Source organism: Anabrus simplex, chromosome 1 (genome assembly GCF_040414725.1).
Source record: "Anabrus simplex isolate iqAnaSimp1 chromosome 1, ASM4041472v1, whole genome shotgun sequence".
Taxonomy (NCBI): domain Eukaryota; kingdom Metazoa; phylum Arthropoda; class Insecta; order Orthoptera; family Tettigoniidae; genus Anabrus; species Anabrus simplex.
The window spans coordinates 959,354,257-959,368,641 of record NC_090265.1 but is presented as its reverse complement, the minus strand read 5'-3'; the positions used below and the strand labels follow the sequence as shown (position 1 = coordinate 959,368,641).

General features: G+C 39.2%; 1 protein-coding gene across 3 annotated transcripts in view; it reads left to right on the top strand.

Moving 5' to 3' along the window:
• The window catches only part of LOC136857805 (uncharacterized), a 240,432-nt gene that overhangs the window by 79,322 nt on the left and 146,725 nt on the right, over window positions 1-14,385 (top strand). For all 3 annotated transcript variants that reach the window (XM_067136747.2, XM_067136748.2, XM_067136746.2), the window contains one exon: window positions 6,033-6,179. In XM_067136747.2, coding sequence (XP_066992848.2) covers window positions 6,033-6,179 — 147 coding nt within the window. The remainder of the gene's footprint in view (window positions 1-6,032; window positions 6,180-14,385) is intronic.

Sequence of the window (14,385 nt, the reverse complement as noted above, 5' to 3'; positions counted from 1 at the left end):
AGTTACTGTTCCAAAGGAAAGCAGGCTTAACAAGATTTGACAAATAGGAATTAGTTATATTTTCATCTACATTAATAATAAGAGCCGCACTGTGATATCAGGATTTCTTCATTTCGATAATTACTTATAAATTGTATAATTTTTAATTTATAAATTGATCTTTTTTCATGAATTATTAAGAAAAGAATATTTATTAGGACAATTTCTCTATGGAATATTGTACAAGTGTTTCCTTGACGACTGCTTTCTATTGTAGAAATAATTTATATATTTTCTCTTGAGTTATTTGTTTGTTTTAATCTTGTCAATCTTATGTTAATTTTAAGGACACTTCCTCTAAAGCATTACTTTGTCAATTTTATATATTTTTCATCTAAACAGTGTTATGTGGCTGAAGATGTTGATAATATACGAAACATGTACCACTTTTGACCATTAAAAATTGCCTTAAGCAATCATTGTATCGACTAGGTGGAAAATAAATAAATACTTAATTGTGAATCTATTGAAGTGCGATACGGACCATGAAGCTGATTTTATGTAATTAATTAGATAGTCGGTATGGAAGATGAGTTGTTATTTGGACACAATATTCTCTGCTCTGCTCAAAGAAGACGCGCCAAAAAAAATAATTCAGTTTCCATATTTGTAGGTTGCCACATTTACATCCTCTGCCGCAACTCTGATATAGCGCTTTCGTCGCAAAGTCTCCAGCTGAATTCAAGCAGTATCGGAATATCAGAGACTTGCCTGCAGACTTTTTTGTCGGCAGACTTATCGGCCATACACACAGAGACATGTCTGAAGAGGCTGGTTTGCGCAGACTTACCTCCAACTAAGTCTGCACGTGTATGGGGCCCATAACAGTTGTTTGCCTAGTCTTTTCTTAAATTATTTTAGAGAACTTAGAAATTTGACTTTATTAAAGTTTTCTGATTCACCATCTTTTTTAGTTAAGTTATTGCGTCAGTCTGCTCACTTACTAACTATCCACATAGACCGGTGGTCTTGTGATTCAGTGATTGAAGTCTTGTGCAATGATATGACATATGAACTAAGAGAATACTGAGCAGGTCTTACCGATATAAAACAGATAATTTTGAGTGGTCATGAGCATGACTCATAGTCGTACAGTAGGCTAGAGAGCTGAGTTGAATTAATTGTCGAATGTCAACTAAGTTATAATACTAAGATTCATTAAACTAATAAATAGAATAACATAATAGCCTGCCTATCTACTTACTAGCTACTTTGGAATTGTGTTTGGCTATCTTTTTAACACTGCAAATAAATCCAACTCTTATTTGAACCTCCCTGTAAGGAGATGACAGTGAATGAAAGTGGGTATTTTTTTCAAATGAGCTGTGAACCAAAGTCTGTTATAGCGCACTATTCTTTTAGTGAGCCATGACTCTGAATGCCTCGCCCACAATGAAATTTCAGCTTCCTGCCAATGTCCAGTGTTTTGATAATGAACTGTGTATGTATGTGTTGTGTCTCGCTGATCTGCAAGTGCACCACTCAGCACTGTCTGCTGCGAGTCAGCTGAATCTTGTGCCGTGAGCTCACCGTTGCTGCGATTTGATTAACTTGGGTGGCTGAATGAATCAATACACTGCTTTGAATCATACACTCAGTAGCCAACACTACTGCACATGGCAAGATACTGGGAGAGTAAACTTGCTGTCTACAGGATGGGCGAGAAGTTCCCGTACCCCTGTAACTGTTTAGTATCAAATGTTATTTATGGTATGTTATTTATGCAGGTTGGTAGCTATATTACTTCTTGTTGCCATTAATGCTTTCACGGCCCGTACTTATAGACATGATATTGTATAGGCTTTTGGGCTTGTGCCGTGTCAAGAAAATAAGGTGAAATTCTTAACGTTTCGCAGAAAACTGTGCTCTGCGTCCTCAAAAGAATTCTCGACTGTCCACGAGAAAGGCTTCTTAAACAATGGACAATGACAGTCGAGAATTCTTCTGCAGACGCAGAGCACAGTTTTCTGCGAAAAGTTAAGAATTTCACCTTATTTTCTTGACACGGCACAAGCCCAAAAGCCTATACAATATCATGTCTATATTACTTCTTATTAATTGTTGGAATCAAGTGTTGGAATACATATTGTCGCAGTTGAGTTATAGTGTGAAGCCATGGCAGATGTGAGCGGTAAGAGTTACACTATTGAGGAGCAGTTAGTGACAAGTGTGTGGGGTGCACAAACGACAAGCACACAGGGCAGACAATGTGACGGATTATGAGAGCATTCCAGGAAAGATTTAATAAGTCTCCACCGCGACAAGCAACACTTTTCGATAGGGACAGACGTCCTTTTGCCTCGGGCAGTGTTAAAGACAGGCCCCGGAGGGGAAAGAGGAAGATTTGAGAAGAAACATGCTGGGGCCTGTGCTTCAATTGAACAATCTCCTATGAAGTCGATGCGTAAACGTGCTTCGGAACTCAGTATACCGAGAACAACCATGCGAGACCTTAACACGTTCAGTACCTGCTTCTGAGCGGGACACTTAAATGCCTGGACCAGCCATTTTCATGCCCGGCCTTCTTGACGTGCATCACTTAATAAAATTTACAATTACTCCTAAACTATGAATGTTAGAAAAATGATACTTCGTGCTTACCTCTAGTAAATATTTAGGGTGTGATATCTGGTATCACAGGTTTCAAAATACATCTAATTTTATACAGCCTATCTGTATTTTCGGCATAATGATTACTGTCACTGAAGTGAAGAAATGAAAGGATATGAAGGAAGCGTATTGGGAACATTGTTTTAGAAAATATCGGAGTATGAAAAACAGGGTCTTCGGTCCAGTATATTTTTATATCAGGAGTTTGGACTAATCGGTTTCCACGATTGCATGATCGAATTCTTTGTGAAAGGCCGGGGCGCCCGACTCGCGTATAGATTTGTCTGCTCACACACATACTGATAAAATTTGTCATTCATGAAAATATTCACGTAACTCAAAATATCCTGCTTATTTTCTATTGGAACATTTATAACTGAATTCTCTGTAAATGGTGGAACAGGTGGACAATAACTAGGATTATATGTATCAGGCACTTCACCTTCCTCTATAGGCCTATCGGATTCGGGAATCGGAATTTCCTCGTCACTCTCACTTTCACTATCTGAGTTTATTTGAGGAATAAGTTCATCACCAGAATAATCATTGTGAACAATATCTAATAATTTATCTTCCGTAAGAAACTTTGTTTTGTAAGCCATTATACTACACTCGGTAAGAACGACACGCACTGCATTGGAATCTCAAGTACCGACTTGACGCGCGAGGAAGTGCTGAGATATTCCCGCTAAAACAGCAAAGATAACATGAGCCCACTCAACGCCAGGGTTATCTCAAAAAGGTAAACCGACTTCCTGCTACAACCAGTAACGCTGACATGGTGTAAGACTGCATAGATGACTAATATAAACAGCATTGCTTCGCGCGGAACATTAAACGTCTTACGCCGTCCGCGGCCTGCGGCATAGGAGCAAGCTTAAACGTCTTACGCCGTCCACGGTCCGCAATGAGTTAAGTTCAGACCTTTTCGACCGACGTTCGTAAGCAAGTTATCGGATAGAGACCGGAACAAGCGTTTTAGCATGCCGTGCTTTATTAACTAAATTCCCAAATGCAGTGAGCCGTGCCAAGGTTATATTTTCAAATGAATGTGCTATTTATTGCAGGTCACTTGCTAGAAATGTTGTCGTGTGGTCCAAAGAGAATCCTCATTACAGAGTTGAGTTGGGAAGCAACCCGTCACACGTAATGATATGGACACCAATGACATCGCAGCATCTGTTTGGCCCGTACTTTTTTGAAGGGACTGTGAATGGCACAAATTATTTACACGTTACAAACATGGTTAATACCTCAACTTGAGGCAAGGGGCCTCACAGAGCGCATACGGTTGCAGCAAGACGCAGTGCTTGCTCACTACGCTCTTGCAGTGTGCGAGTTCCTAAAGAAACATTTCCCAGGACGGGTCGTGGTTCACTAGCAACACCAGCACCCTTAAAATGGCCACCACGAAGTCCTGACCTCACCACACCTGACAAATTATGGGCAGTCATTAAGGCGCATGTATGTGCATGTCGTTATGCTACAAATGAGGAACTGCGCAATGCTGTGGTGGATGCATTTTGCAGTATGTCACTGGACATGCTCAGAAATATGTGAAGAAGAACATGGGGGCGTATAGAACTGTGTTTACAGCATGATGGAGAACATACAGATATATTGGACACTTAATACGTAAGTAACGTAACGTAAATGACATTTGATACTAAACAGTTACAGGGGTATGGGGACTTCTCGCCCACCCTATACAGTAGGTAGTGCTGGGGTATAACAGGTGGAGGCCAATTCCAGGAAGGGAAAACACAGTGTTGAAATCAAACATTCAGGTTATATATAATAAAAGCATGGAATGTAACAATCAGTTTGATTATTACTGTTCTACATATACATTTGATAAGCATACACTGAAATGGTACTTGGTACTGTGGCATTTTATAATCCAAGTTGCTCTCTTAAATAGTTATATTGCTTACAACATTCAGAACCCAGAAAAAATATTATTTCACAGGAAGTTTCGGGAGAATATCATTCATAACCTCCCAAACAGAAGGGGAAGAAGACACTCAAGCCCTACTTTGGCAGTCAGACTGACAGAGAGGCACTTCTCAAGACAATTTGAGGACAAGAAACACAAACCTAATTCTACTGTATGTTCTATAATGCCAATTCAGTGCAAAAAAGAAAGGGAAAGGAGCCTGCCAACGTAAACAAACAAGCTACTTTTGTGAAAAATGCCCAGACAATCCGCCCTTGTGTATTGTGCCATGCTTTGGGAAGTATCACACTTTGAAGCATTACAAAGAGTAGCAAAGAACTAATTCTCATTGCTGATGGATATGTCTTTTGTGTTGTGTGTAAATATTTATCTTGATCAATATAAATCCCATTTTGAGTTCAGACTGACTAATTAAGTAGGTGGAAGAATGTATTAATTTTCGTGCAGTGAATATACAGTGTTTTTATCCATAGTGTGTTCCACTATTCCCTCTTAGTGCTGTAGGGTAATTCTGTGAACAGGAACATCAGTTACCATTATTTTACAACAAAAATAAATTTCATAATTTGTTTACTTTTACTGTGTATTCTTGCAGGGTGTTAATATTATTGTCAAAATATTACTCTCCAGTAGTTTCCAACATTTATTTAAGAAGAAAATCACATTATTAGAGGTAAAAATAGAAATCTGTTTTTCACAGTAAAGCTCCAAATTCCATTCAGCAGCATAGGAGTTAAGATTTTCACCACTGAAAAGAATTTCACTGTCATCAACAGCTTCGATGTGTGACTTGAGTTTATTCAAAATATTTTGTCTTTTTCTTCATCAATGCAACCATATCAGAGCTCAAATTAAATTGGTTCCCAGGTTGGCTGTTATTGCCTTCAGACGGTTGCTGATGCGTGTTACTTCAAAGACTGTTGCATATCCACTAGCTTACTATCAAGGCAGGATTAGCTCCATAGCTTAGATACTGACTGTCCACCTGGGTGTCAGAGATTCAAATTTCAATGGATCCTTGGTTGGAACATTCACCTGTAATAGTCATGTTTGCTCCAGTGATCCCAGAAATAACTGGGACTGGCTGAAGCAAGATTTTTCTGTCTTCAAATAATTTGTTATTCCAGGTACTGTAACAGTATTCTGTAGTAAGTTTGACACTATGGTTAACCATAGATCTTTCAAGGACATATCTCACAAGGCTTCTGAGATGCTGGGGCACTCTCTCTGTGATGTGAAAACTCTGTATCCAAATCCATCCGATCCATCTGTACATAGGAACAGATAACTATGTAGATTCATTTGATTAGCTTTCTTAATTGAAAGACAGTATTTATGGCATAGCATAATCATTGAAAATATATAAAGAGGTGTAATATGTAGTTTTATTGTGAAAAATTCAATTTCACTTTGATTTTCTTTGTAGTGCAAGGGGATGGAATGCCAGGAGTTCTGAAGAGAGTTTCAGCCCTGAACTCTCAGCCTGATGAGAGTAAGAACTCCAGTGCAGATGATGGTTTAAATCTCTATGCTTGTGTCAAGGCAGATCATCCCTATGACAAGTTAAAGAAAAGTGAGTAAACTCTGTACATTGTGCTCTTAAAAGTAGACTGTTCCGATATGAATTGCATCATGCATGTGTATTAGTCTTTCTCATTTCAACTGCTGGGCTGAATAGCTCAGGCAGTATACCACTAGCCTTCTGAATTCAAGTTGGAAGCAGCATTTGAAGGTGTTTGAATATACCAGCTTCATGTCAGATTTACTGGTATGTAAAAGAAATGTTGGGCAAAATTCCAGCACCTCAGCTTCTCTAAAAATAGAGTGAACTATCAAACTAAAGTACATCATAAAAATAATGCATGACTGATTCTAAGGTATGCTCGTACAGATTACCAGTGGTGGGAAGAGTACAGAAAAACAGTAATTGGGCTCAATTACAGTTACATGAGAAATGTTTTACTTAATTCCAATATTACAATTTACTTTATCAGAAAGTAATCAGTCAAATTACAATTACAGTTACTTTCTGGAACTCCAGCCCTAAGGGAATCACTGACAATTTTTTCCACATGGGGCTGGAATTATATCCGTGTTTGCGACATTCTATAATGATAATGATAATAATAAAACATAAGAGTTATGAACCTACTACGCTGTCGTAGCAGGCGGAGAGGTGATACTCCGGCGTAGCTTGTCCCAGGTGGCGGATAGGGGGGTCCTCACCAGATTACCGGCGGACTTGAGCGAAATAAAATAGCTCTCGCGGACCAAACACACTCCACAGTTTCATTCATCATCATACCATATTTCATTAATCATCTTTCCAGATCACATCTGGAATAGTAAATCCTGACCACGGTCAGAACATTGATCAATGATCAGACAATCAACCAAACATGGAGAGTCTTCTAATGAAAGAATCCACCCGCTTGGACATACAACATCATAGGCCCAAGAAAAGACACCACTCGGATACGGTGGGGTTTCACTTAGAAGATCATGGCAAGTTGGAGCGCCTGGAAATCCAAAAGACAAACTGCAGACACAGACTTAAATTCAGTAAACCTGGGAAATTCTCTTTCTTTGCAACATTAAACATAAACTCGATAATGAAAATTGGAAAGTTGAAACACTTAACAGGTGTAATGGATCAACACAGGATTCTAAATAACAGACCTTCAGGGACTTCGGAACACAGATCAGGACCCACTTGAATCTGGAGGATATCGTCTTTACAGTGGACTTCCTGGAAAAAGAGTAATGAAGACTGTCCCCCAATTTGGAATGGGACTTCTGGTCTATACCAGCGTATTAGATTCAGTGGAGGACTTCTCATCAAACTCCCCAAGAACGGCAACCTTAACGATTAAATTAGAGAACGAAATATATACAGTATAATCTCGAGTACCATCCGCACTGTTTTTTTTTCTTTCGAAAATATCGCTTCCAATATTTGGTGCGGGTCTTATTTCAAATTTTGGGAAATTTATCTTTCCGAATGCGCGTAAATCTAGCATCACCGCCGGCGCGGCTTGGCAACAATGCTCTCTCCGCTCTCAGTATACGCTACTTCCACGCTTGGCGTCCGTCTCACACACGTTCTCGGAGTATCAACATGAATTCCAAAGTGTTTGCGATCTTTTACTGCGAGTTAGAAACTGAAAGTAGTTCGGGAAGCCGAAATTATTGGAAATCCAAGTTAATGACCTGGAAATGCCCTAATGTTAAAATTGGTTAGTTTCAGATAGACCATGTAGCAATGGATAAAGTACCACAAAGAAACCTAAAATGTAAAAGTCCTTCGTGGGGTGGACATAGAGTCAGACCACTATATTTCAAAGATAAAAATCAAGTTCACCCCAAGAAAGAAATACAAACCACCAAAATCCACAAGGAGGAGGAAATATGGAAATATGACCCTAGCTACTTAATAAATAATGCATTGTATTCAGAGAGATCCTAAACAATAAACTGGAAACAATTATTGATAAAGCAAAAAACATTGCTGAAGAAATTGCTCCTATTAGAAGGAGAAAGAAACACACCTGGTGGAATGAGGAATGTGATATGGCAATACAGAAAAGGCAGCATGGCGAAATGACCAACAAAAGAAAACCGAAAAATCTCGAAAAGAACTAACCCTTGCTAGAAGACAAGTGGCCAAAGAAATTAGAAGAATCAAAAGAGACCATCAAAAAGAAAACCTAAACATCATAGATGAGTCGTTCAAACAACATAAGACAAGGAATTTTACAGGACATTTAGACAATATTAAAGTATACTCCACCCACACTCACGATGAAAATACACAAGGGAAACTATAGAGCGTTCCAACCTTAAATTGCAGTACAGCAGTAATGGGATAATTCCGTCTCTTTCCTTCTCCCATGTTTTGCGGGTAGCGCTGTCCTACTCTAATGCAGCGGGTTTGCCAAATATCCGTAAATCAGAATGTTATCGGTTAAAATGGGTGAATATCGTGTTATGTACAGAATTTCAAGGCGCGTTTGATGCCGTTAAGAAAAAAAATGTAAAAAAAATAATTTAGTGTGAAAATGGTAATATAAGGAAAAGTTATGCCAAATGCAAAATCTTCATTGCATAGAACTTATCATGTCATAACTCCTATTTTATATTCATAATTTTCCTAATTTTTTCACTGCTGGTAAAGAAACATTTCAGCTCGTTGTAGATAAGTTTATTTTTAAATTTAAATGATAACAAAATGCAGTATATGCGTTTATTTTTCAGTCATGTTCAGGGAATTTTATGTGCACACACGAAAAAGTCAGTCGCTGACCAGTGTCTTTCCTGTTGAATTTGCATGGAGGGTCAAAGCGAGGCAAATGGTTTTCAGGTATGGAAGTTATTTTTAAAACAATCCTGACTTTCTTATCTTGCTTAGTTCTTAATTTGTGACAGGAAGAATATTTCCTTGAATTTTGGTTTCACGCATGACTCGGCTGTCTGTCTGTCTGTCTGGCTGGCTGAAGTACTGGTAGTGATCTCCCAAACATGCGCTTTTAGCATTTCCAGACAGTCGCATGCACTGCAGTGCTCATTTCGTCAGTAGTATGTATAATAGTGATTAAATACATATGAGTGACATATGTACAATTCTGGAGGGAAAGTGTATTTCGTTTGTGTGGTTCGTGAGTTCGTGCTCTTGCGTGGGGATCTAATTTTGAAGAAAAAGTGCAGAAGGATCATGGTGTGGTTAAAGCAAAGCAAACGATCTTCGGATATGGAAGTTATTCTTAAATCATACCTCAAGTCCTTATCTTGTTATCTCTTAATTTATGACAGGGAGAACGTCTCGTTTGTTTATGTTTCACGAGTGACTCGGCTGGCTGAGCTTTTAAATATACTGACAGCCATGTAGTGCGGTGTTCATTTATTCAGTATTATAAGATGGATTAAATAAAGATCAGTGATATATATAAATATTTAATGGTGTGTGGCCTCCAAAGAGGCCGAGTGCAGGTCTTTCAAGTTGACGCCGCATATTACAAGTTGTCCATTTCATGACCGTACCTGTGATGAATTCTAATGCTGAAGACGGCACCCACACCCAGCCTCCGAGCCATTGGAATTAACCAATGAAGGTTAAAATCCTCGACCCGGCCGGGAATCAAACCCGGGGACCTCTGGACCAAAGGCCAGCATGCTAATCATTTAAGCCATGGGGCCGGACAAGATCAGTGATAAATGTATAGTTCTTGAGGACAAGTGGATTGTGTTTGTTGTGTTTGTGTAGTCTGTGTAGTTGTCAGTTCGTGCTCGTGCGGGGGGTTCTTAGTTCGAAGGAAAAGTGAAGAACGATGTACAATGGATCGTCAAATTAAACAGAAACATTCCGTAGGTAAACTGGATTATTTTTTAAAGACTATGAATATGAGCAGCGCAGTCAGTGAAACAGCTAAAGCTACAGGTTGTTCCGAAAGAACAGTCTATGCTATAAGGAAGGAACACACACATGGTCCTTTGCGAACTCCCGCGAAAAAAGAGGACGACGGCAGAAAAATGCAAGGAAAATTAAATATGTAATTGTGCGAAGTGGAGTGCGTCGAGTGATTCACTCTCTTTTATTTGCTAACATACCACCGACATTGAACGTGATTTTGAGTCGGGTAAATGGAGAAGATTCTTTGCCACGATTTTCCAAAACTACGTTGTATCGCTTCTCACATGATATAGGCTTCTGTTATTTAAGACGGGGTTATAAAGCAGCTTTCACTGAATCCGATGAAATTATTAATTGGAGGCACAGATATCTCAGGGAGATAAAACGTTTGAGGGCACAAAATAAAGCTATAATTTACACAGTTGAATCGTAGGTAAATATTGGGCAGACAGTGACAAAAGAATGGAAGGATACGACAGTGAAAAGTGCTCGGCAGGCCGCCATTGAAGGGGTGAGTTCGGGACTTAGGTTACCGAAAAGCCGAGAACCGTGATTTGCCTTAGTCCACGCGGGTAATGAACATAGTTTTGTTCCAAATACTGAACTAACATTTTTATGCCATATAAACATAAGACAATTGGGCAAATTACTTGTACGAAGTAAAGAAAAATGAAAGAGATTTGTGGAAAGCAGACGAATTACAGAAGGATGTCAACGATGAAAAGTTTTTAATACGACTTTCTTCATCGTCCGGATCATTCTCAAGTTCATCTCCCGAACCCGGTTCATTCAAAGCGGGAACATAAGGCCTTGCTGAAAAAGGATAGAGCGTGTACGTCCAATGTCTGAGAGCAACGCCAGTGATTAAGGTATGTTGTATTTATTTTACCATCCTACAAATATTAATTCATGAATGAATGAACTTAAAATTACAAAATTACAAACGAAAAATGTGGAACTGTGACGCCCTGTTTGGGTCACACTCGAGCGTGGTCTTCACGAGTCGATTTCACAACATCGCGCTCCATCTACGCTGTACTGCAATTTAAGGTTGGAACACACTATAGTTCACAATAATCAAGAGAATGCCAAAATTCTAGCTGATCACTTCAAAGAATTACTAAATGCTGATGAAGCAAAAGAATACTTAGAATTTGAGCCTTATCCAAAAAATAAAACCTGTCTAGATTTCAGTGTAGTAGTCAAAGCGATTGGTTGGCTCAAGAACTACAAGGCAGCAAGAGAGAATGAAGTGGTTGCAGAGCTGTGGAAGAATTCAAATAAACAAACACTTCATAGACATCTGGAATTCTGAAAAAATGCATCAAGAATGAAACACAGCTATAATTCATCCAGTACACAGAAAGGGTGATAGATTGGATCCAAATAATTACCGGCAGATTTCTTTGCTTGATATCACATATAAAATCCTATCCAGAATTATCCTAACAAGAATTCAAGAATAACTCGACCAAGAACTTGGAGAATATCAGGGTGGATTTCGACCTGGAACAAGTTGTCCAGAACAAATCATCAGTCTTAACATCAAAGAATGAGAAACAAAACGTTAGTCATCACTTTTATTGACTTCAAGAAAGCGTATGACAGTATCCATGGTGAGTCATTACTTAAAATCCTCAAGGAATTTGGATTACCAGAAACTTATCAACCTTATTGGAATTACCATTAAGAACACTAAATCAAAAGTTAAATTCAGAGGGGAGTTGTCTGAATCATTTGAAATCCAGACAGGACTTCGACAGGGTGACGGTCTCTCACCATTACTATTTAACTGCACACTGGAGAAAATCATGCGAGAGTGGACTAAGAAATGCAAACCAAACATCAAGATTGGCAAAAATATCAAACTCAATTGCCTGACATTTCCAGATGACCTCGCACTGCTCACAAATAGTGTGGAAGAGGCTAAACACCAAATTGAAGAACTCAAAAAAAATAGCAGCAAAAGTCGGACTACAAATCTCATTTGAAAAGACTGAAATGATGCCTTCCTTCAAGGTTGAAACACCAACTATCGCACTGAATAATAACAAACAAATTAAGATTGTAAATAAATTCAAGTATCTTGGGGAGATTATTACTTGGAACTTAAAAAACGAGAAAGTATCAGTAGAAAATACAACTAAATTGAAACAAGCACAACTTATCACTTGGACAACCTACAAGAAGAAATCTCTCTCGATAAATGCGAAATTCAAACACTACAACTCCGTTATTAAACCTGAAACACCGGGCAAGTTAGCCATGAGGTTAGGGGCGTGCAGCTGTGAGCTCGCATCCGGGAGCTAGTGGGTTCGAACCCCACTGTTGACAGGCCTGAAGATGGCTTTCCGTAGTTTCCCATTTTCACACCAGGCAAATGCTGGGGCTGTACCTTAATTAAGACTTCAGCTGCTTCCTTCCCATTCCTAGGCCTTTCCAGTCCCATCGTCGCTACAAGACCTATCTATGTCGATGCGACATCAAGCAAATAGCCAAAAAAAAAAAACACACCATACATTATCATTATAGACTGTTATGCCTTTCAGCGTTCAGTCTGCAGCCTTTCTGAATTTACTAAACGTTGCCACAATCCTCTATTTGCAACTAGTGCTGTGGCAACCGAGTCTAACCATCGTCGTCTTGGTCTACCTCTTCTTCTCTTACCCTCCATAACAGAGTCCATTATTCTCCTAGGTAACCTATCCTCCTCCATTTGCCTCACATGACCCCACCACTGAAGCTGGTTTATGCGTACAGCTTCATCCATGAAGTTCATTCCTATCTTAGCCTTTATCTCCTCATTCCGAGTACCCTCCTGCCATTGTACCCACCTGTTTGTACCATCAATCAATCTCGCTACTTTCATGTCTGTTACTTCTAACTTATGAATAAGATATCCTGAGTCCACCCAGCTTTCGCTTCCGTAAAGCCAAGTTGGTCTGAAAACAGACCGATGTAAAGATAGTTTCGTCTGGGAGCTGACTTCCTTCTTACAGAATACTGTTGATCGCAACTGCGAGCTCACTGCATTAGCTTTACTACACCTTGATTCAATCTTACTTACTATATTATCATCCTGGGAGAACACACAACCTAAATAATTGAAATTATCGACCTGTTCTAGCTTTGTATCACCAATCTGACATTCAATTCTGTTGAATTTCTTACCTACTGACATCAATTTAGTCTTCAAGAGGCTAATTTTCATAGCATACTCATTGCATCTATTTTCAAGTTCCAAGATATTAGACTGCAGGCTTTTGGCACAATCTCCCATTAAGACCAAGTCGTCAGCATAGGCCAAACTGCTTACTACATTCCTACCTAACTGAATCCCTCCCTGCCATTTTATACCTATCAGCAGATGATCCATGTAAACTACGAACAACAAAGGTGAAAGATTACAGTCTTATCTAACCCCTGTAAGTACCCTGAACCAAGAACTCATTCTACCATCAATTCTCACTGAAGCCCAATTGTCAACATAAATGCCTTTGATTGATTTTAATAATCTACCTTTAATTCCATAGTCCTCCAGTATGGCGAACATTTTTTCCCTCGGCACCCTGTCATACGCTTTCTCTAGATCTACGAAACATAAACACAACTGTCTATTCCTCGCGTAGCATTTTTCAATTACCTGGCGCATACTGAAAATCTGATCCTGACAGCCTCTCTGTGGTCTGAAACCACACCGGTTTTCATCCAACTTCCTTTCAACGACTGATCGCTCCCTCCCTTCCCAGATGCCAGTGAATACTTTGCCTGGTATACTAATCAATAGGATACATCATTAGTTGTTGCAATCCTTCCTGTTCCCTTGCTTACAGATAGGTGCAGTTACTGCTTTTGTCCAATCTGAAGGTACCTTACCAACACACCATGCTAATCTTAATACTCTATGAAGCCATTTCATCCCTGCCTTCCCACTATACTTCATCATTTCAGGTCTAATTTAATCTATTCCTGCTGCTTTATGACAATGGAGTTTATTTATCATCCTTTCCACTTCCTCAAGCGTAATTTCACCATCATCATTTTCCTCCTCCCCATGAGCTTGGCTGTTTGCAACACGACCAGGAAGATTTCCTGTTACATTGAGAAGATGTTCAAAATATTCCCTTCACCTCTCCAGTGATTCCCTGGGATCTATTATGAGTTCACCTGAATTACTCAAAACACTGTTCATTTCCTTTTTCCCTCCCTTCCTAAGATTATTTATTACTGTCCAGAAAGGTTTCCCTGCTGCTTGACCTAGCCTTCCCAGGTTATTACCAAATCTTCCCACGACTTCTTTTTGGATTCAGTAACTATTTGTTTCACTCTGTTTCTTTCATCTAGGTATAAATCCCTGTCTGCCTCAGCCTTT